The sequence below is a fragment of the Hoplias malabaricus genome, chromosome 8 (genome assembly GCF_029633855.1).
Source record: "Hoplias malabaricus isolate fHopMal1 chromosome 8, fHopMal1.hap1, whole genome shotgun sequence".
NCBI lineage: Eukaryota > Metazoa > Chordata > Actinopteri > Characiformes > Erythrinidae > Hoplias > Hoplias malabaricus.
This window is the reverse complement of record NC_089807.1, coordinates 29,992,145-30,017,793: the sequence shown is the minus strand read 5'-3', so window position 1 is coordinate 30,017,793 and position 25,649 is coordinate 29,992,145. Positions and strand designations below refer to the sequence as shown.

The following is a 25,649-nucleotide window of genomic DNA, read 5'->3' as shown; positions in this document are numbered from 1 at the left end:
ATTTGTATACCATATTAGAACTGGCTCTGAAAAGGGAGTCCAGCAGATCCTGTGCCTAAAATTTTGCACAGTACTGTGTAACTCAGTAGACATTATAACACAGCCTTTAGACAGTTCTGGATAAAGAGTAACACAAATACATACAATGAAAATAAGTTACTGGTTTCAATTAGTTCTTTAAAATGTTGATTTCTTCTCAGAAACATTGTTTTCTTTTGCTTTTCTGTAGGGATTTTTTAAGGCTTTTTGCTTTGATTCCTCATTCCAAATGCTTATTTAAAAAATTTTTTATTAACTAACATACTCATGTTCTAATAAAAATCTGGGTTTATGAAGTGTCTGACAGAAAGTTTTTGGGAATGTTCATTTACTCATAAATTCCGTCAATTTTCTTGTGTCTTTTACGTAAAAAAAAAAAAAAAACGTTTCTTAGTTGCCCTGTGAAGGACTGGCGCCCCCTCCAGGGTGTATTCCCACCTTGCGCACAATGATTCTAGGTAAGCTCTGGACCCACCGCAACCCTGAACTGGATAAGCGGTTACAGATAATGAATGAATGAATGGACTTTTCTCAATTTAAACATTTAATGTGTTGTCTTTGTACTATTTTCATTTATATATATGGTTTACAACCCCAATTCCAATGAAGTTGGGACATTGTGTTAAACATAAATAAAAACAGAATACGATGATTTGCAAATCTTTTTAAATTTATATTCAGTTGAATTCACTACAAAGACTTATTCACTAAAAAGTTATATAATGTTCAAATGGATAAACCTTATTTTTTGTTTTTGCAAATATTCACTCATTTTGAATTTGAGGCCTGCAACATGTTCCATTATTGGGCAGGGTCAACAAAAGACTGGGAAAATTGAGGAATGCTCAAAAAACACCTGTTTGGAACATTCTACAGGTGAACATGTTAATGGGAAACAGGTGAATGTCATGATTGGGTATAAAGGGAGCATGCCTAAAGGACTAAGTCATTCACAAGCAAGAATGGGGTGAGGTTCACCACTCTGTGAACAACTGCGTGAGCAAATCATCTAACAGTTTAAAAACAACGTTGCTCAACGTACAATTGCAAGGAATTTAGGGATTTCATCATCTACAGTCCATAATATCATCAAAAGATTCAGAGAATCTGGAGAAATCTCTGTAAGTAAGCTGCAAAACCAAAAACCGACATGGAATGCCCATGACCTTTAATCCCTCACTGCATTAAAAACTGACATTATTCTGTAACGGATATTACCACATGGGCTCAGGAACACTTCAAAAAACCATTGTTAGTGAACACTGTTCCTCACTCTACCTACAAGTGCAAGTTAAAACTCTACCATGCAAATCAACAACACCCAGAAATGTCGGCAGCTTCTCTGGGCCTGAGCTCATCTGAGCTGGACTGACGCAAAGTGGAAAAGTGTCCTGTGGTCCGACAAATCCACATTTCAAATTGTTTTTGGCATTGTGTCTTCCGGGCCCAAAAGGAAAAGGACTGTCCGGATTGTTATCAGCGCAAAGTTCAAAAGCCAGCATATCTGATAGTATGGAGCTGTGTTAGTGCCCATGGCATTTTTAACTTGCACATCTGTGAAGGCACCATTTTGGAGCAATATATGCTGCCATCCAAGCAACGTGTTTTTCAGGGACGCCCCTGCTTATTTCAGCAAGACAATGCCAAGCCACATTCTGCACGTGTTACAACAGTATGGCCTTGTAGTAAAAGAGTGGTACTAGACTGGCCTGCCTGCAGTCCAGACCTGTCTCCCACACTCTCATGCAATTCATTCATTCATTTATTTATTATCTGAACTGTTTATCCAGTTCAGGGTCACGGTGGGCCTGGAATCATTGGGCACAAGGCAGGAATACACCCTGGAGGGGGTGGCAGTTCTTCACAGGGCAACACACACACCCCTATGAACACTTGTGAGTTGCCAATCCACCTACCAATGTGTGTTTTTGGACCGTGGGAGGACACGGGAGAACCCAGAGCAAACCCACGAGGAGAACACACCAAACTCCTCACAGACAGTCACCCAGAGCAGGATTCGAACACACACCCTCCGCATCGCTGGAGCTGTATGACTGCGACACTACCTGCTGCACAATTAATGTTTTCAATTACCAAAAGCTTATTGAGTATTGTTAAAAGGAAAGGTGATGTAACACAGTGGTAAACATGCCCCTGTCCCAATAATTTTGGAACATGTTGCAGGCCTCAAATTCAAAATGAATGAGCATTTACAAAAAAATAAATAAATAAATAAAGTATCCCTTTGAACATTAAATTTCTTGACTTTGTAGTGTATTCAACTGAATATAGGTTGAAAATTTGCAAATCATTGTATTCTGTTTTTATTTATGTTTTACACAACATCCCAACTTCATTAGAATTGAGGTTGTAAATGGTTTGCACATTGTTGCATTTAATTTTAATTGACGTTTTGCCCAGCATCCCCACTTTTTTGAAAATGGGTGAGCCTGATAACCATACACCAATAATGGATTTAAAATAAAGTCAACATTGCATCTTCTTGGAATTCAGAATTTATATTTTGTTGTATGCCCAAACAGAAATAAGTAAATTAGCTTTTTTTTTTTTTGTTACAAACTGCAATCACTGAAACAGGCTCTTGACTATATTAGCCAAATATAATGATTGTTGAAAATAAAATATATTCCTTGTGAGATAAATTTGGCTCAAAAGGTGGCATGTACATTTACTGCATAATAACTTCATAGACTTTCTGTGCTGATGCTCTCACTGAGGCTGATGGGAAATCTGTCCTTGTTCAAATGAATGAAAATGTAATACAGCAGGCCTGTCCCAGCCTGACTGTTCAGATTTGCATAGCATCTCTCTCACTCTCTCTTTGCCACAGAGGGTCATGTGATATTGCACAATGATAGATGACGGGGACAAACATGCACATGGTGTCAACACAGCCCTGCAGGGGAAGACAGATATATAGATAAATAGATGGATAGATAAAGAGAGAAGGGAGGACCTTTAAAGCCCTTGTGTCAGCTCAGCTAAATACACCCAATACTGGACAAGCGGCTGATCGATCTGAGGACGAAGTCATGTGCAGGCCCTGACAGAAAGTTATCAACAGCAACCTACACAATGTTAAAGACATAATACTTCTTATTTTAATTTGGTTACACAAGGGTTAATTTAGTTTTACAACATAAAACTATAGGCTTCAAATATTTTTAGCTCCACCGACCTCAAAAACCCTGTGCAAAGCTGAAGAAAATCACAAACATGTACAACTAGGATAGGGGATATATAGAAGGGGTAGTTGTAGCAGAAGCCCACTGGTGCCACGCGGGTGTGTGCCACACAAATAAATTCCCTCTGCTCCTTCAGGTAAAGCTTTATCTCGCCCCTGTAAACAGATTCCACCACACAAGACATTCTTTGTGTAGCTGTGGCTGCCGTCCAAACACAGCTAATAAACAGCATCAGCTGCCTTCCTGGCCTAAAGCATCACCTTCTGCCTCTCCAACCTCTGCCTCTCGCTCTTTCTCTCGTCTACCTTGTCATGGCTGAATGGTGGAGGCTATAAGGTAGTGTGAGGTAGAGTGCACAGATTGAGGGCACTAAGGTTCTGTGTTGGTGTGTGCACACACATGTTTAGCTGTACACCAAAAGCTAGAAACATGGTGAGGACTTCACGAAAGAGGAAATTAACCTGGGTTTACCTTGCAGTAAATGCATTAGAAATAAAAATATTTCTTAGATTGAACCACAAAACTTAAACCTGGAATAAAAACATGGCAATTTTATTCCTTAAATTACCTCTCAAGGCAATGCAAAGGATCTTTGAAGAAAACGTCATAATAAGTAAAATTCCAAATTTCTGCATTATTTAACCGTTTGATTAACAAGTGTATTTAGATATGTGTATTTGTGTTGCCACATTTTTTTTCTTGTTTTTTTTTGTCCCAAGAGTTTGCCTATTTGACTAATGTGTAATATGTACACAGTTTATAACCAACCTATAAGAACTGCAGTGGACTGAATGTGTATTAGCAGAAACCAGTGATGCATTTCCCTGTGATGGTGTATCATGGACAAATTCTTATCCTTCACAATCTGATATCGTCATATCGCACACCCCTACTATAAGGCACCAAAAACTGTTCCTCTATGGTTACTAGCTTGAAGCAAAGAACCCATTAATCATGCAACAGCTACTTTAAGTATTCAGGGTTCTACACAGAACAATTTCCTTTAATAAAGAACCTTTGTAGAAGAATCATTTTTAAGTGTGTACTTAAAATTACTTTCACTATTCTTCAGAGAGTAATTTCACTGTTTACTTTCTCAACTGTATTAGAGATTTTATACCAACTGATGTAAAAATGCAGTGTCCATGCAAACTATAACATAAGAGCCCTTATTTCAGTAATAATGCCTGATTATATTGTTTTGTACACACTAGGCTCTTGCAGAGATTACCACATTAACTCCTACCAATTTAGCATCAATAAAAACAAGTCATAAGTTATAGACATTCACATGGGTAGTATTATTCTATTTAAAGGATTATCTAAGGATTACACATCTTTTTCAATTGAATAGACATTGTGTTTGGAATGGCCTCAATTTGACTACTTGATTGCAATTGAGGTGTATATATACACATATTCTAATTGACCTATTAGTATGATTATTAACAGACAATCAGGCTTCATGTAAATATGTCTAATGATACAATGCTATCAGCCTGGAAGGGTGAAGGCAAGTACATGCTTCTTCTGAGACATATGAAGTCAGAAAATGCCTCTTTCTGAGCTACTACTAGCACAACTCTGGACAGCTTAACGTGCTGGAAGAAAGCCCCAAATGCACAGATCTGCTGTGTCAGCCAAGAAATAGCACTTTGCTTGTGTGATGGGGTGAATGGGGCCATTTCAACCACCCAGTAAGCTAGACCAAATGTTTTCTCTTGAACACACGTTCATGTTATTGCATTTGTTAACAGGTCACTCAGTCCAATTTCTTGATTCATTCTTTAATCCTCTCATCTTCTATTCTGTCCTATTCCTATTTTTCTTCTTCCTTGTTTTTATTCTTTGTGTCTTTTCATTTATTTTCAATTTTTTGTTTTTCATTTATATTCCATTCTATTCATTTTTTGTCCCAGTTTTCTCTTTGCGGTTTTACTTTGTAAACTCTCTTTAATTTACATATGTTCCTGTAAGAACCCGTGCATAGTCAGGAAATAGGCCACACTTGTTACGTCTGAGTCTTACTCAAAATGAGCAGTGTGCCCTAAACATACTTATTAGCTTGTTTAATTCCTTCCCAGGTGAGTTTAATTAAATCCCTTAGGCTCAGTGGAGCTGCAGTTAATGACAGACATCAGCTTCAGCAACAGGCAAGACATATACCAACTCATCATCTTAGGTTAATTACTTCCATTGAGAAAAGGTATCAAAATCATTCTGTTAAAACAAAACAGAAACAATGAAAAAGGCAGTAGGTATGATTAGGCACGAGTATGTAGAGAGAAGCATACAGGCCTATGAAATGATCACTGTTGGATAACAGCTATCTCTCAATGTGTTCTTGCTTGATGTCATCTTCCACTGCTGAAGTTACGTTCCAGTACTCAAGAACACAAACCCCAAGAATGGTCAAATTACCTGGATGATTTTCTCGCTTCGCCCAAAATAACAAGAATGCATCTGTTCATGACTGTCCCATCATTCACTGCAGCATCACAGATTTATTCTTGTGAGGTCACACCTTCAGAAAGGTCTTCTCAAGTATGTGCTTCTAGAGAACACAAGTTCATTGTGTTTGTTGTACTAAAACAGACATCTCCAATTGTTTCGCTTGTCATTGTTTTTTAGACTTAAAAATTCCAACTGCTTACATCCTTAAAAAATCCGAAGTAAATATGCTTGTGTCAGTAAATAAGTGAGTATATTCAATATGTTTGGTATTATACGACTTTTATACAAATTCTGTACTTTTAGCTTTGTGCTGAAAAATACTCATTGCCCTGTTTCATAATTATGTACATATATGTCATATTAACTGAAAAAAAAAGTCCATGCCTTTTATGCAGAGGATGTATGTTCAATCCTCCGCTTGGGTAAAACACAGTTCAATAAGATCTGACGACAACTGTTCAATTTACTGCTTATGATACCATTTGTTATCATAATGTTAATATATTATCACTCACATTTTCCTAATCTGTAAAATGCATGAAAAGTGGGCAACACATTGGCGCAGCAGGTAATGTTGCAGTCACACAGCTCCAGGGACCTGAAGGTTGTGGGTTCAAGTCTGTGAGGAGTTTGGTGTGTTCTCCCCATGTCAGTGTGGGTTTCCTCCGGCTGCTCTGGTTTCCTCCCACAGTCCAAAAACACACGTTGGTAGGTGGATTGGCGACTCTAAATTGTCTGTAGGTGTGAGTGAATGTGTGAGTGTGTGAAATACTAGCAGACCCTCCGGGGTGTTTTCCCATCTTGCGCCCAGTGATTCTGGGCAGGCTCCAGACCCACCGTGATCCTGAACTGGATAAGCAGTTACAGACAATGAATGAAAACGCATGACAACAGATCCGTTTTATAATTTAAGTTGCAGACTGAGGAATTACGGAACCAACTATTTTTCTAATGTTAAATGACACTATAGAAAGATGCTGAGATAAGTAAATAAACTATAAAGAATGGGATCATGACATCAGACAAAGTGAGAGACGCAAGGCATTGTGGGAAAAACAGACAAAGGTAGAGACTGGAGAATGAGGAGGATATTGTGGTGGTGTTCAATTATTACACTACAAAAAAAACGAGTTGAAATGGCAAATACGTTGTGTGTTATGAACTGCCACAATTGTTCCCACTGGAGTGGAAAACATTGCAAATAGAATGTTTTTTTCCATTTTCCAGCTTGGAAACAAAACTATGGAGCTCGGTGTGAGCTCCATGAGTGAACAGATGTCAGTGACAAGCATGTGTCTGAAAACAGTGTTTTTCTTCAGAAATTACTGCCAGGTTACTGGGTGTAGGCAGATCGTTTATTCGACAATCAGGGACAGTGTTAGAAAAAATGTGCAGAAGTGACTATCCCTGTATTCAAAAGAGGAAACTGCCAGCTAGATGCAAAAGATGGTGAGACTTTGAAGCTCACCTCAGGGATGTTGAGAGGGTGGTTGGATGTATATGCACAAAATACACCAGTATTGAGTATGGTACTCTCATGTGTAGGCGAGGACATCATTTCCCTTGACAAGATTGTGGTCATGTGCTGTACATTGATTAATATGTGCCCCAGTGTCGTTATGAAACTATAAACCTTGGGAATGGTGATATTATATAAAATGCATGTGCTGCATTAAATGTTTGGTGCTGCAAACAATGTGTTGGTGAATTAAATGGAAGACAGCTTCAATTCTGATTGTCTTTATGTGACAATATAGATTTTTTGTTGTGCTAAAGTAACTGTGTACAGTTTACAGTGGCTTAACTGTAACTGTTCGACTGTAAAGTTCATAGAACTGATGTAAAACGAACAATATTCAGGTCCTATCCATTCGTCAACTGAAGGTCAGCCTCATCATTTGAATTGCCTTAATGAATAAGTGCTCACACCATAAATGTGGTAGGAAAACATGTCTGGAAACATGATGTGTGGCAGCTCGTTTTAAAGCACCCATCCACTCTTTGTGTTTCATGTCCGCTTATTTCCTTTATTTTCTCTGTGTATTTTATCATTTGTTTCTATCTACAGGTTGAGCCAAAGTCACAGGACACCCTTTTTTTTGAATACCCCAACAAGTAATGGGTGAGTAATGGGCCTATCTTTTAGGCTATGTCCTAAGCCGCCATATTGGATCAAGGGCAAATTTTTCCAATGGGACAGTGATCATGTAGAATATCAAAAATATAAAAGGGTGTCCTGTGACTTTTGGCTCACCCTGTACATGAAAAACAGAACATGTTTTGCACACTGGCCATTCATGTTTATTGTTTGTCTACATTTTGAGTGACATATAATATCACACATCTCCATGAACCTGGAGGTTGTGGGTTCAAGTCCCGCTCCGGGTGACTGTCTGTGAGGAGTTTGCTTTGTTCTCCCCGTGTCCGTGTGGGTTTCCTCTGGGTGCTCCGATTTCCTCCCACGGTTCAAAAACACACATTGGTAGGTGGATTGGTGTCTCAAAAGTGTAATTTTTGCATTACTTCATTAGTTTGCTGAAATATATTCTAGAGTCTTTCTCAGAATCTAATATTAGTCCAGCTTTTGCATTAGCTCATCTGACGTGGAAGTTTCCTTCTTTATTATACATGCATGCCTGCAATGAATGTCCTGTAATGCCAGCTGAATGAAATATATGATTAAATGGCATTCACTGCATGCTTCTAAGTAAGACTAAGCGTAAGAGAGCCTTTGATATGGAGAGAGATTAGTCTCAAAATACAGTTACATTCATAAATACATGTTTTTGTTTTTCATATATATATATATATATTTCATGTACTTATGAATTGCACTGTATTTGTACAAACCGCAGACTGTGAGACACAGATTGGGATGTATTCATTTGTGAATATTGATAAATATTTGTGACTTGTGTTTAATTTGTGGATTAACATTTATGCATTAGTAAAGTATGAGACTAATCTCTCTCCATACTTTACTGACATTATAAAATGTATAATGAAATTTAATGGACAGCCTTCCCAAAGAAACAAAACCTATATTTACAAATTTACATAGACAGTAAAATGCACAGAAAGAGTGTACATTACAGTTTTTCAAGGTTAACTTTGCTATATAAATTTCAGTTTTCTGTAAATGACAGGGCAGACAGTGATTCAAATTACAGTTCCTTTGTGTTACTAGATTTTATAGTATAAGGTCTGAATCCTAAAACAAAGAACAATTATTGATTACAGTAGATTAACAGTTTACAGACATAATTGCAGCACAAAATAATATTTAGTTTAAATAACATTTATTACTAATTTTATTGAAAATGAGTCGGATGCAATAAACCACTGAATGTATTGGTAAAGTAAGTGTGTGTGTGTGTGTCCACAGGCAGTTTAGCTGTGACTAATAAGCACCCCCAGGTCTTGCAGACGTCAGTGCCCCCATGCCCCAGATCAGCCCTGAGGACAACACACAAACGCACATATATGAGGTAACTGATAAATCCCAAACACTCAAATCTGGACTCTCTGGTGAAGCACAACTGACCCAGTCTCCATCTCAGGGTCTTCCACAACATTCAAGGTCCATCCTTTTTCTCCCTCACCTTCACACACACACACACACACACACACACACACACACACACACACAGAGAAATGCTCACTCTGTTTTAAATTTCATTCTTTCCTTCTTACTCACACACATGCACACACACACGCACACACAAACACACGCACACAAACAGAGTGAATCATGACCCTGTCACTGTCTGTCTGTGGCTCTGTGGCCTGAATCACATCAACAAATAAAAAGAAAAATATATATATGGAAAAAGGCCAAAATAGTTATTTGTAAAATTCAGAGAACTCCTGTTTCCATTAGTTATTCATATGTCCATCAAAGTTTCTAATAAGATCACCGGGAAGAATAAAACGCTTTTGATAACGCTCCACCTAAAAATTACTATCAGAAATGGAAATTTAAAAGCATATTTCATTTGAAATGATTCCTTAATATGAAATGAACTGGTTTCACATATATTCTGTGCAAACATCTATTCAATTGTAGACTGTAATGGGTCATATACACTGCATGTGCACACACATATACACACACACACACACAGGCACAAAGAAAAAATGCTAAAATGAAACAGTTAAAATTGGTTTTTATACTCTAATGTTGGAGTTTACATAACCCGAGAGAGAGCCAATGCAGTTGCCAATATGTGCATTGAAGGTAAAGTCACAAGATACAAAACATCCACATTTATCAGAGATTTAGTTCTTCTTTTTCTTTTCCATAAACACATACGCACACAAGAAATTATGCCAGGACTTACATACATATACTGTCAATAGGTTTTCATTCATTCGATGCCGTCTACTACTAACATACAATACCAGTCAAAAGTTCCAGAACTGAGTACGACTAAGAATATAATAATGTCTAAAAAAATAATAATAAAAAAAACTTCATACACAGCTTTCAGGTTTTTCATTTGGCTTGAGGTGTTTTAGGCATTTCCAAACTATAAAGACCAGTATGAATAATTTATTCAATATATGTCTTTTAATGGACTTTCCTGTTGACACAACAGATAAATAAAACTTTCAATATCCATTTTATGTCAATATTTGAAAGCACAGCTAAACAAAGTAAGCAGTAATAACTACAAACAAACAAACTAAAGCATTTTTCCCTTAATCAAATAAATCATAGTCCTTCTTAATGTAAAAGAAATAAACAAGAGGGCAAGGACTTAAAAGTACATTCTGTGCTTTGTTAATTTGTTGGTATGCACTCTGTTGCAACTACATTAGTCTACATGTCAATCACAGTTTTGTTTTTGAAATTCAGAAAAGTCACCATCTCTCTATGGTGTTGTGAGAGGCCAGCTCTCTCCCTATATGACTTTATCTGTCATGAAATATTGTAAAGGAATCCCTATTCCCATTGTTGTTGGGTCTTTTTTTTATTCCCATGCAGCTGTATAGTATATCTAACATTTACATTTATATTTCTTAAAAAAAGAGAGAAGAATTCATAAAGAAAAAAAATATTTAAAGAAAGAAAACTTAGCTCATAATGTGAATTAAAATGCCTTTAAAGGAGTATCTCTAATATTGACATGAAGCGTGTAAAATGAGAACTAAAATACATTTTCAAGAGTGGAGAGATCTTTCTGCCTCCTCACTCTTCTTCTCAGACACAAAGGTCGATCAGGTTGCCAAAAAACTGAATTTACACAATCAAGCAAGAGAACTTTGGCCTGTCATAGCTAAAGAGAATGTGCCACAATCAACCTATTTACACAAAAAGTGTTCATTATTTCAGTAAACGAGTGTCTGCCATTTTCCTAGCATTTACAAGCTGTCTAAATCCACATTAAATATTTTGACTAGACGAGAAGATTATCATTTTCTTCCATAGATATCATTTTAGGAGGCAGATCTGTGCTGATACACAATTTTCTTATTGAAGCATTTAGTTCCACCATAAACATCACAGTTTAAGAGTATTGTTTGCATTATTCTCCAGCTTCTTACTCCTTTCCATCTTATATGGCTATATGAAGCTAAATACAGCTCTAGGGTTTATAAACAATACATGTTTGGAAACACTTATTTCCCATTTTATCCATTTAAAACACACAACAAGGTGTACATTATGCCACTAAAACACCTACCTACTAGTGAAACGCTTATATTTACTGTGTATTATTGAGTTTGTGCTATCCCTTCCAACTTAAATAGGTGAATATGTGAGGCTTTACAAACACAAACTCCTTAATTTGTTTATAACACACACACCATGGAGAAACACACATTACTCTGCCTCAGGTTCTTTAAAATAACAAACTATGGTACTTACACATTTTGTTATTCACCTTTTTATAAACTGCACAAAATATAAGCCACACTTTCTTTATATGAAACACAAAAACTATGACATTAACTCCCTTAATCTACTGCTAGGCATCTGTACTTCTGTTTTTTTTTCTTTTCTTCAGAAATGGCTTGCTGTTACCTGTTCAGGAGAAAATAAGCCAACTAAGGATCTGCCTTGATAGTTTTGCTGCTTCTAAGCTGCCACTAACTTTCAAACACATGGCCAATATTTCCTCTCTTTTTACATCGGATATGGAGATTTTTAGAAGGACACTGAGGCTTTTTGGGTCTGGCAAAATCTAACATTGTCTCTGTTCACTTGTTCACTTCATAGCTGCATAACACTATGTTGGTGGACCTGGCCCGCCGGTGGGTTTGGACTGTAATATGACTGGACAGAGGGCAGGATCTCAGACTGAAGCTCCACTCTGAACTGAGCACTTCTCAAAGAGAAAATACTGCTTCAGCAATGCAATCAGGAATGCCAGTGCATCAACTTAGTCCATTTCCTTAATCTATGCTCCTTTAATATAATTAGCTAATTAACTTTATGAGACAGGTCTTCATCATCCAGACAGCCAAGGATTCTCCTGTGTAATTGTTGTGCTCCCATGTCAGGTAAGGTCAGCTTGTTGCAGTTGTAGTTCATGGGTTTTTGGTTACGTATGCCCATATCTCAGTATAGGGTAGGGTGATATAATATTTAAAAATGTGAATGATCCACGAGTTCATTCATATGCATGTAAGAGAACCACAGGGAGGGGGTACAGTGGGAGCTCACTGAGTGGTGATGTCACACTGAAAATGGGGGTTGAAAAAAACATAAGCCCTGTAGTCCACCCCAGTTGCAAGACTAGCAATTAGTTTGGATTTAATAAGGGATATGAAACTTAAAACAGACAAAATACTCAGAACATACTTCACTTGACTTTGTGATCACAGGTATGAGGCTTTATCCTCTAAATATGTGTAATCTGTGCCTCAGTTTGCTGGAAAATCCTCTGCCGTGGTGTGCTAAACCACACATGCCTATTAGCTGGCCAGCAATGTCAGCTCCTTTCTGAAACATTATTTCATCATTGAAAAGTGCAAAAGCCAACATCTGACATGGCATCACTGCCCACAGCATGAGTGAATTTTATATGTGTGAAGCTACCAGTAATGTGGAGTTTATTTTGGGATTTTGGGGAGAAATATACTGCCATCAAGGTGACATCTTTTCCTTGGGAAAGAGTTTATTCAGCAAGACAATGCTAGGCTTCTTTCTGCATGTACTACAACAGTGTGGCTTAATAGACACAGTGTGTGTGCTAGACTGTTGTGGCCAATGTATTGTATCTAGACAGGATGGGCAAAAATTCCATTTTCACAATTCAACAATTTGTATTCTCAGTTCCCAAATGATTTAAGAAAATTATAATTAAAAGAGAAGGTGATGTAACACATTCATATCCTTACAATATTACCATGTTTTTTAGTGTTTTGCACTTCAGCAAATTCTAAAATGGATTATATTTACAAAGCACCATCTGTCATGTCAGTGAAAATTTAGGAAATATTTATTTCTATTTTTTCAGTTACCCTACTTTGTACATCAACACCTACACCATCAACCTCAAGCAAATGGGTGACTTCAGTCTGTCCCGGAAAGAGAAGTCATTTAAAAAAAATTGTTCCTAATTTCTTGTCTGTTTCTTTTACTTCACTGAGTAAGCCCTGGTTTTGCTCATCCAAGTGACCATCTACACATCACAAACTGACAGTTTCACATCACTTTACCAACTGCCATCTTGTCTGAAATGAGGAATATAAGAATGTATAAGAGAAAGACAGTTTCTCAATGTCTAGTTCAAAAACTCAGCTATAGGTCATCAGTTCCATCATCCTCATAGAAAATCTGAATTGAAAAATATAACTGGCACCTTAATCAAGCAGTGCAATTCTATTTCTGTACAGGAAAAAAACAACCACAAAATATTAAGACCGCTATATATAATAATTAGTGGTATATAATAACATAATTCTACAAATACTCCTAGTAATTTTAAAGTGTACACATTTAAATCCACATAATCACTGTTCTTCGAAGAGTTTCATTAGTTCATGTTATCTGTTTTACTTGGGCCTTGTTTATTTATCCGTTCCATAATAAATACACAATAGTGCACAAAATTAGAAACCTGTCAATACAGCCATTGAATACATTTTTAACTTGTCAGGAGGATGTAATTAAAAAAAGACAATCCAATTTCACAATAAAAGGGACAGTCAAAAGAAAATACGTGATGAGAAAGAAGAGATTCCACATCAAGAAAAAAAAAACTTAATGAGATAGATATATAAAAATGACAACCTGGTAGGCCACCAAAAATTTCATTTTGGAGATATTAAATTTAATTATTATTTTCTCTGTGAAAATTATCAATCTGTGTTTCTGTTCAACCTACCACTGTTAGAAGTCACCTCGATGCTATTAGTCTGAGACCCTGTCAACATAGATCTGGGGTTTTTGTCTGCATTTTCAAAATAATTTTTTATATCAAAAAGAAATAAAAAATATCCACATCCACAAGACATACTAAAACTACTAAAAACACTGAAATGATTATGCCAGTCCAGCAGAGTCTGATAAGGCCTTATACAATTTGACATTAAAACATAGGGTGAAGCAGATAACTGAGATAAGCATGTGTAAGATAAGCATGTGTACTACTATAGATCTTGAGCTGTGTTGGTTTCGTGGGCTGACCTCAGTACATTCTGCTGCCTCTGCTGCACAGTGTAATGTAAATGTAAAGCTAAACTTAGCATATTCTTAACAATCTCCGCTTATGTAAATAGAAGAGTCATGAACAGGCCCACAAAGTGAAGTCACCGTTTTTTTTTTAAAAAAAAAAGCTCAATTTTTCCTGTAAACATGACAACACTGAGAACTGAATAAAAAACTCAACCTTGGAGAGCATTGTAAAACCCTTTTTCAATGAAATAAATACCATTTTTGTGTGGATGGGAGGCCAAACGGCAGACGAAAAAAAAAAAATTCACAGACATGAATGATCTGAAAGGATGCTCAATAGTCAAGAAGGTCATACTAACAGAAATAAATAGACAAACAATTACATATGCTAAACCAACAATGGAAGTCTCCTAGAAAAAAATGAAAACTTTAATAGATTCAAGATCTGCACACAATATACTGAATAATTTGATAGTATAACTAATTGTTTAGGCTTCTGGATATATTTCTGCTAAATAAAAATGGATGTCTGGGGTTTTTCTTGATGCTAAAAAAATGAATACCTTTAAGGCTGTATTGACTGGAAAGTGGCAGATCAACAATCTCTTTACATATTTATTCCTGAGATTTTAATAAACCTATATGCACATATCTGGCCATCCTGAAGCTGTCAGAGGGGCAGAAAGTGGAAGGATTTGATGTAGAATTCCTTCTGAATCACGTGTTGTCCTGCTTGAAGGGTTTGGGGCCAGTTCTTAGTTCAGGAAGTCATTCAGAGACCTCTTTGCATGCTAATAGCATTTTAATTACAACAAATTTGTGCCCATGTTCACATGTCAGGCCCAGCATGAACACACATTAAAGAATAGCCTCTAAAATTGGACAGAGAAATATCCGCTCTGATTCTTTAGACTATTTCATTCCAACTGGTCAATACTTCAACCATGGCAATGACTGATGACACTCAAACATCTGAAAACCACCGTGTTCAAATTCAAACTACAGTGTGCAAATATTTAAAACATATATCCCAATATATACCTGTTTTTATCCCATTACTTTAGTATACATTTTATATATAGTTAAGTAAAATGTTTTTAAAAATTTAGTATTTATAAGTTTATTTATAATTTAAGCTCCTGGAAAAATTAAAACATTAAAAATTGCCCAGTCAAACTGTATGGCACATATTTATATTTTAAATGTACAATATTGTATAGTCCACATAGAAACCTGCAGTTTGTGTTTGTTCTTTGTCAAAGACATGCAACAAATAATGTATCCATCAGGCTGTGTTTTTTTACAGCAAGATTTAAATTCTTAGAAGAACTAATCATTGCTGGTTTATGAGATGTGTACATTTTAAGTCATGATATTTACCATGAAATACCTAATATACATAATATTTAAAATTACTGACACATTATTTACAGTTACCCTATCTAGTTTAAAATCAACTATTTGTCCCCACACATAGAATTATTATTTGTTAAATGAGTCAAGTGAGATTTGTTAATTGTCTGTCTTCACTCATATCTAATTACATTGCTCTTCTATTCATTGCTGATTCATACATACCATAGGCTAGCATCTTTAATGCTAACACTCTTTATAATCACTTATTATAAATACATATTGTAATAAATTCAGGCCAGACCCAGCCTCAGGTTTTCCAGAAATCTGGTGGTCAGTTTGCCCTCTCCGGTTAGAAGCAACCCTCTCTGTCTGTGGTGAAGTATCGGAGCCGGTCAGAATGCAGCAGCCGGCCAGCCACAAAGCCCTGCACTCCACTGCTGCACTCATGCAAAAAACATTTCCAAAATGCGACACATTCATCCCCTACTCCTTCCCCCCTCCCAACACCTCCACTCCTCCCGGCCGTCTGTGTGCCCCTAGAGGTTGGCTCTGACGTCAGTGGCCGAGTGTGGGCTGGCCGCCAGCCCTGTGGCTCTTGATGGATGTGGAGGGTCCGGCAGAGCGGGCAGCACACAGTGCGAACCAGGCCTTCTCAAACACCACTAATGACCCATACGGACCCAGCAGGCCCTTTCCTCCATGCTTTCACTAGTGTTCTTTCTCCACAGCCTTCTCCCATCCCCCCTTGCGGTTTCTTGTTGGCTTCGGTTACTCTCACACACATAGACAAACATACAGATTCAACCCAGAGAGGAAATGCTGTGTGTTCATGTACTCTGTCAAAGTTTCCCACGTAAATGCAATAGTCTCCATATCATCGCATATACTCAATTCTGAAACTGAAAGCAGTTTTATGTCTACTGACTCATCCAATATATCTAGCATTTTGAGGAAGTTATTCTATGTCCCTTTTCACAGGATGTGAAATATATTTCAAATGCAATTTGGTCCTTTTCTTTTAATGAATCACGTAAGTGTGCACACATGTTCCAACACCAACGGATGTGGTGATGTCACTGCTTCTCCCCCAGCCAGCACTGCGTCCCACAACCAGTGTGATTCCATTTGGAAGTCATGCTCTAAGGCCAGACAACACAAGCTGCTCAGTGTTTAAAATCAACAAAAAACATAAAATGTATCGACCATGTCATAAATAGAGCATGTTAAAACTTTTATGTGAAATCCCAGACAGACAAGTGTTTAAAATCAGTTATTCTCCCAAACCTCTACATTTAAATTTACAAGTATTGAAGATTAGTCTATAAAATCACTTTTACAGTCACACTTTTACAAGGTACTACCAACACACATCCAAAATGCAGCATAACATAAAAGTGAGTCAGAACAGGAGCATATATTTGACAAAAACACCCTGCTTAAGCATGATGCTTGTTTCGGCAGGATAAACGTACCTGCAGGCCGGCTGCTGTTCTTTCTTTTCAGCCATCTATCCACTGTCTCTGCACTCACACTTTCCAGCACAAACTCATCCAGCATCTGGGGGTGCAGGGAAAGGTAGGCCTTCACTTTCTCATCTGTCAGACCTAAAACAGAGAAAGAGAGAGAGGGAGGCCTTAGTGTCTGTACTAAAAAGCACCAATTATAGAAAGAACACCACACCCTGAGCTACTTGTGGTTTAAGTTAAATGAAGTAAAGTTTTGTCTAAATTCCAAAGTAAGAGGAACACTGAGAGGTGTAAGTAGCAGGTGGCCTCAATATACCTGTCTTACCTGTCAAGTAAACCAAAATAGCAGTAGAGAGAAAGCACAGGTTGTAGCAGCTAGTCTACAACCTGTGAAATCTGGCAAAAAATGGAGCCTGAAATCATTTTTTCTATGCTTAATTCTTACGACCAGTTATTATTATTTTCCTTTTAGTCAGGTGATAAATAAGTTTAGTTGCTAGATCAGTGGTTCTTAATCTTAGCTCTGGTGTACCCCCAATCATTTTCCCTCAAACATCTGTTCTAATGAATCAGTTAATAAACAAGTCTTTCCTGAGTTTATGTGTGTGTGTGTGTGTGTGTGTGTGTGTGTGTGTGTGTGTGTGTGCGTGTGTCATATCAGGGAAAATGATTTGGTAGCCTACATTAGAACTCATGCAAAGAAAAAATATTGTGCATTCACAACATATTGCATTCACATTTTTCTTTTCATTTTTAGATGTTTGCAAATTGTATAATTTTATGACATTTGGCACAAAAATAACTCCACAACTGTAACAACTGTCTAAGTGTTGGCTCTCTCAACAGACTATTTATAATGTAACTCTACTAAAGCCTCTAACATCTGAGGCTGAGAGTCCAAGAGAGCAAAACTGTTTTTCTCTTTATAGGCCGAATACCCTGAACCTAGCATAATGCTAGCCAGTGCTAACAAACTTTGGGTACCTGACATAACAGAACTGGGCAGTTATAATAACAATAGTAATTAAGCTGAGTTAGTCTTATTATAACATTTTATTACATAAAATTTTTATCTTTGAAATATGTGCAGTAAACAATGACACAACTTTTAACAGTCTCAACCATTTCTCTGGAACCACTATTGCTGTACATGCTAATATATGAATGCTCCCTTTGCATGAAGGCTGAGTGTTTACTGTAGTGTGGTATCGCCAGGGAACAGGAGGCAGGAGGTCCCGCAGGAAGAAAGACGTATGACTCCATTGTGCTTAATAGGCAATTAGGTCCTTGAGCGCTTGCTAAGTGCTGCTGTTTATTGTCTATGCTGTGGGTGCGGGTGGCCATTTGTAGAACTGGAGCACAGTTTTAATGCACTCTGTGGTGTCTGGGAGCCAATGCTGACGTCCATCCTCATATGTGGCCAGTCTCTGTAGGAGCCATCCTTTTTCTATTAACAATGTAATGTAGAGAAGCCATAGTAATGTATCGGCCGTATTGTGTTTCCCTGCGTCTATTTTTATTTTGACTAGAATGTGTTTGTTTTTCGAGCACATGAAGGCAGGGCTACAGTCTGACAGCTAAGAAGTTAACATGGCGCTAACTTATAGACAGCTGACACAATGTGAGTCAATGTACAGCTGTTCGTTAATGAAAAGCACACTTTTACACAGCATTAAAGAACTTAATCAGGTACAAGGGAAAACTGCCAAAGAATTGGGTTGATTCAAGAAGGAATAATATTCAAGAGGTGATTTTTGTCCTCTGAATGAAATTCAGGGGAACTTTACATTCAAATTGGTGCACCTTGCAATAAATAAATAAATCTTAATACAAATAAGCAGAATATAATTTCATTAAGGTTCAGAAATTTATTTTAGTTCATTACATTTAGCAATGGTTTTTTTAAAGGGCTATTTCTGATGCCGGGCCAGTCGAGTCAGTCACTTTTGCATGTTAAGGAATACTAGGTTCATTTTTCCCTCACTGGGGCTCCCCCTCATTTAATACATTTTTAAAGTATTGTACTTAAATAAATGCGGAGGGCGGTTGTTTTCCTAACCTTCTCCAAAATTTACATAGTATAGTTTCTGTCATGGTGACCCCAGAGTAGCAACTACAGAGTTATTCTCTATACTACAAGTCACTGGAGCATCACAATGATTTTGAAGCTGTAATCTTAAGGTAAAATATTATGTTGTGCTTATTTAAAGGAAATGAAAAGGGGAAAAGAAAATGCATATAAAAAGTACATCATGTGTCCAAGACTTTGGAGAGACAATTTCTTTTGAAATAAAGGATGTTAACAATTATTCTACCTATGCTGCAGTAACAGCCTCTACTCTTGTAGAATGATTTTAAACTAGATGCCGGAACACTTTGGTGAGAATTTGACTGTATTCATCCACACTAGAGCATTGTTGAGATCAGGAATTGAGATCACATTGACATTTTTGGATAAAAATGCCACAAAAGCTTATCTCAAAGAGACTGGATAGTGATCGATCACATCAGAGAAGGCAATTCCACTGCTATGCAGCCCAATGCTGGGGGGCTTTATACTCTTCTGCCCCACATTTGCAATTGTATAAGGTGACCATAGGCTCCTGTGTAGCTCCTCCTGAGTAACCCATTATACTGAAAATACATTTCTACGAAGAATGTCCAAGTTGTATGTGCACTATTGCGCCCCTGTGTCAGCAAGTTTTGCATTTTCAAATACCTGAATTCACTAATTAAAAGAGGTGTCTAGATACTTTGGGACATGAAGATGTAAAATCTTCATTATAAGACAGAAATGTTATTGCCTATTAGCTGAAAGGGACAGGAGGCAGCTTGGAAGTAGCTGGTGTCTTACATTTTTTGTCAGGCCTGTTACATAACACCATTCTGAGTGTGTAAACTTTGCTGTAATGGAAGAATAGCAGTGGGAGGGCGGTCAGAGGGAATCATGGTCAAATTGGCTGACCTTAAAACATGGTAGCAACTCCCAAAAAAGATGGTGGCATTCCTCCTGTTTAGCTTGTCTGATTAACTGGCTTCAGGGGGAAACCCTAGCAGGAGTGAAGCTCATATTCAAGTGCAAGGTCTAGTTAATTAGCATCTCCATATATCCTGTCTCTCAATGTGTGTGTTGTTCATTAAATTTTGACAGGAGCTGATAATTCCCCAGGCATCTTTAAGTGTTTAGTGTCAGTACATGTTGCCTGACCATTTATGTACGAAAAAAAATAGTTACCCTACTTCTTTTGTTTAACTTGCGGTGCAAATAGGCTTTCAAATCCAATTGTTTAGTACCAGGGAAAAAAAAGTCCCTAGAAACATTCATTCATGTATTATCTGTAATCGATTCATCTTGTCCAGAGTGTCAGTGGGTCCTTAGCAGAGTCATTGGGTGCAAGGCAGGGACACACCCTGGATGGAGCACCAGTACATCTCAGGGCCTCACACACTCACTCAAGCTCTCAAGCTTACGGACACTTTCGTACAGTCAGTCTACCTACAAACATGGGTTTTAAGATTGTGGGTGAAAACCAGAGCACCTGGAAGAAACCCATGCAGACACAAGGAGAACACACCAAGCTCATTATAGTGACCCTTGCACCACCATGCTGCCTAAAACAGAAAGAGATTTTTTTTTATATGTGCATGTATGTATTTATTTAGTTCTACGTATTTACATCTTAGGTCTGGATTGGACAGTCAATTGTTCAGAGAACACCAAATTGTTCCTGTTTTTGTTCACTATATTTTCTTAATAACAGAACAATAATTTTCAAACTCATGGAGTTGAATTGTATTTTCACAATACAAGATGCATGACAACACAAACACAAAGTGCTGTTAATTTGAATACTGTAAATAGTTTGAATTGATGTTTTGCATGTTCAGGATGTTAAATGACATACTCACACTTGCCAAGACACAGTCACCAAGAGTGTATCCATGTGTATAACATACCAATGTATCCATGTGTATAACATACCTGGCAAAATAAATTTATGCTGATTTATGTGTGTCCGACAATGATCTACCACATTTTGTAGGATTGTTGGGAGTTTCTGACCTTATTTTTCAATTAAGTAGTCTCTGATCTTTCTATAGTACTGCAAAAATAAATCTGATATTCAGCTGATGTAGCATTGTCTTCTCAGGCACATTTAACTTCGTATTATTTACTTAGGTAAACTCGTCCATAGCATAGTTAGAGAGTTAAAGGCATTTGTGTTGCTTGACTTCATGTGCAAGTCTGAAGGAAATCACAGCTGGAAGGCATGTGTTGTTTCATATGAACACACACACACACACACATGCACTGACACAAACGCGCTTGCGCACAAACACACACACACATATCGAAACAGACACTGAAAGGCCAAGCTGCCTCTTTTTTTTCTGAACATTTGTGGAGCTCCATGGTGCAGACGAGGGTAGCGAGGGGTTACAGACTGTTTTGGTGAACAACAACAAAAGCCAAACAGATGAGGACGGCAGACGCTACACACTTTGAAGAGTAAAGTCGAAACAGATGCGCCAAAGACATCTTCACTTGCCGCCTAGAGAACGAGGCTTGGAAAAATAAGCAAAATATTCAACCCAGCTCTGCCTTGTAGGGCTGTTCCAGAGGCTAAGTGTGAGTGTGTTTGTTCTTTAGATTATTGTACAGAGACTGTGTGTGTGTGTGTGTGTGTGTGTGTGTGTGTGTGTGTGTGTGTGTATATATATATATATATATATATATATGTGTGTGTGTGTTTGTGTTCTTTAGATTCTTGCACAGAGACTGAGTGTGTGTGCGACATTTTTTTTTTGTTTTTTTCTTTTTTTTGTGTGTGTGTGTGGGGAGGGGGGGTGTTGGGGATCAGCCGCCTGACGCTGTCCAGACATGAGACGGTGCTCTTCAGCAGCAGAGAGAGCCTCACGAGACTCCCCAAGCCAGTGCTGACGCACATGGGCAGAGTGCACTGCTTAATAAATCAGAAACCGGAGGGGATGATGCAGAGACACACACAAAGACAAAGCCAGAGTAGCGTAAACTGAGCTGCTCGCCTCCTTCATCTTCTTAATTTAGAAAATGGAATTAAGACTAGGGATACATCCCTTATATGGAATTTCAATGCAAATTCTAATTTAAATTAATAAACATTTATATTTTGGCTGATACCGAAAAAAAACTCAATCTTACAATGAAATTTTAAACATACTCTTATAAATTGCTTTTAATCAATTGTTTTTACTGTCCCAGTGATACATCTATATTTGTAGGCACTTCTTGCTGTATGTCTCTGTGTCACAGGGTTATGCTTGAGGTCAACTCTTTTACCTTTACACTTGGGGTGGTCATTTTATGTATGCAGTGAAGCTGTGCAACATTCAAGAGCAAATTACTACATTTAGTAATTACAGTGCAAAAAACATAACTGCAGCAACAAGAACGCTGATTTTGAACACCTGTTTTAAACAGCACACATTATCCAATATAAAAAAAATATAAAAACAAAAATAAGTGAAATACAGGAAAGCCCAGCCTCTGACAAGTATGGTCACTTTACCACAAATCCGCCTGTGTCACTGCTGAGATGTTACTGAAGCCCAGATTGCTTTGATAGTAGCCTTAAGCTTGTCTGTATTGCTGGGTCAGCTGTTTCTTACCTTCCTCTTGACAATACCCCATATATGCCCTATGGAGTTCATGTCTGGAATGTAGGATGACCAGTCAAGCACAGTAAAGTCATAGTCAGCAAACCATTTGGTGCAAGTTTTACACAGCGGTCATGTGCTAAGTCCTTCTGGTTAAGGAAACTGACATCTCCATAAAGCTTTTCAGCAGATGGAAGCATGAAGTGCTCTTAAATCTTCTGCTAGATTGTTGTTTGACTTTGGACATGAAAACGGTTAACCAACATCAGCAAATAATACGGCACCCACAAACCTTCACGGACTTCAGACACATTGGATTCTGAGCCCCTCCACTTCTCTAGGTTCTAGGACCTTGATTTCTAAATTAAATGCAAAAATCACTTTCATCTGAAAACAGGTTTTGGAACACTGAGCCATTGTTTTTCCCCTTTGCTGAGGTAAGACACTTCTGATGTCTTTGATTTAAGAGTGGATTCATATTAGGAATATTGCAATTGTAGACTCCTGGAGATGCATGTGTGTGGTGGCTCTTGATACACAGACACCAGCCTCAGTCCACTCCTTGTGATGCTCTCCCAAGCTGAACAGACTTTTCTTGGCAATCCTCTCAAGGTTGCAGTCATCCCATATACCTTTTCCTAAGACATTTTCCCTTCCCAGACAACTTCAATACAGCACTCTATGAAGAGCCAACATTTTCAGCAATAATCCCTGTGGCTTTCCCTCCTTGTGGAGGGTGTTGATGATCATAAGACTGTCAAGTCAACAGTCTTCCCCATGATTGTGCTTGCATGTGCTGAACTAGACCAAGAGAGCAATACCAACTAGACTGTATAAACTGTATTTGTACTGTTTCAATAATAATTTACACAAGTCTGAAATAAAATATTTTATCATTTTACATGATTTTCTGATTTTCTTGAGTTATAAGACATACTGATCAAACACACACAAATGAGAAAGACATATATACCTTTATTAATTAACTAAATAAGAACAAACATGAGTGTTTTAATGATATTCAGGTTTTACTGTATACAATTATATTGTATGTATGTATATGTATACGTAGTGTGCACACCTCTTTCTGTGTTTTAGAGGAATGGACGAGGGGCTGAATATAGAGGGTGTGACATTCGCTTGGACTGTTTTACCTTAACTGGCTCCTTTTAATAAGTTTTTTTTTTAAAGTATGATAAACAAAAATGGACTGACAATTGAAGAGATCTGAAAATATACTAAATTAGCAACTGTCATAACGTCACAAAAACAAACATATTTACAAACACCTGTCTTTTCAGTTTACACTAGATTTGCCCTGCCCATTTATGCAGAGGTTATAATGACGCCAATCAGAACAGATTATATCTACATACATGAGTCTTAAAAAATACAGTGACAATCACAGCTTGTTTAAAAGATATAAAGTGTGTCTGTAAAGTGAGCATGTAAAATGAATGATGGTACATGAAATTACATGAACATCTAAATCAATCAATCAATAAATAAATAAATAAAATAAAATAAAATAATTAAAAAGAAAAAAAAAAAAAAAAAAAAGAAAAACGCAAAGTGCTTCCACACAGGACTTGCTTTTCTTTAGTTTAAACATGAGGTAAGACAAGACGGATGGTTTTAAAATATCAGCATGGATCAAGTTCCAACAATATTTAAAACAAATAACTGATTAATTACTTTATAACTTTACTTATTTGATTAATGACATATATCCCAACTATATCCTTAAATATTTATGTTTTATGAGAGCCTCCGTCAGTGGTAGGTAAACATAGCATTAGGTCTTGTAACAGTGTTTGGTTGTATTGTTTGTTGGAATAGCAGTGGTGTTCCTGTCTGGATGAGAACTGACTCTCTGAACAGCTGTAATTCCAATAAGGTTTGGATAACAATAGGTTTCATTTCAACATCGTGCATATCTGGAAAGGACCTCTTGGTCTTCTCCATTAATAACATGACAATCAGTTTTAGGCAAATGAAACAATAGTTGCTTATCAGAAGAACTGTCAAAAACATCACTAATTCACAGCCACCAAAACACACACTCATGCTTAAGTGTGTTTCTCTTTGGTAAAGGTTTAATTAAACCCAAAAAAAAAAGATCTCTGCATTTTTCAACATATCCTCAACAGGCTTTGAGCATCAACGTTTTTCTGACAGCTCAGGCCTGTCCCCTTTATAACCACATGGTTTTACATATTTTTTTTTTAAACGAGCGCCAACTTCTCCCTGAGATAACAGCTCAGAGTCCTTCAAAGTTCAGGCAGCATTTTTGCCTTTTGTTCTTTGTATTTTAGCAAGACAACTAGCTCAAAGAATATATTAGTGGCCAAATCACATGTAACATCATCAAAGCTCCCTGGTGCATCACATGAGGACAGGGATCACAACACGATCCAAGCCTCTTCACTGCTTTTCTTTCTACATTTTCTGTTCCCACTTCAGCCCTGCTATTATAAGCAGGACACAAATATACTACACAGGACACTGCAAGTACAATGTCCAGTTTTGAGACTTGGTACCATTTTACCACCATAAAAAGTAAAATTCCAACTGTCATATACACAGGCAGGAATATACGCAAGTTACTTATGATCTCTTGTAACAGTACCCAATACAGATATTAACAACATGTGTATAAAAGCCATAGTGTACCAAAATATCAAAATGTGAACATTTCCCAATTGACCAAAAAGCTGTTGGTATGCCTAGGTTTCTTTTATAATTTTGTCCTGGTGGGGGGTACCAGTCCTTCACAGGGCGACATACACTCATACACACTCACATTATTTGGACACTTTTGAGTATCTAATCCACCTGCCAATGTGTTCTTTGGACCATGGGGTG

At 37.4% G+C, this 25,649-nt stretch overlaps 1 protein-coding gene across 3 annotated transcripts in view; it reads right to left on the bottom strand.

Annotated features, from left to right (window-relative positions):
* The window catches only part of pde10a (phosphodiesterase 10A), a 144,578-nt gene that overhangs the window by 32,619 nt on the left and 86,310 nt on the right, over positions 1 to 25,649 (bottom strand). For all 3 annotated transcript variants that reach the window (XM_066679545.1, XM_066679546.1, XM_066679547.1), the window contains one exon: positions 17,154 to 17,285. In XM_066679545.1, coding sequence (XP_066535642.1) covers positions 17,154 to 17,285 — 132 coding nt within the window. Of the gene's footprint in view, positions 1 to 17,153; positions 17,286 to 25,649 lie in introns of those variants that run through there.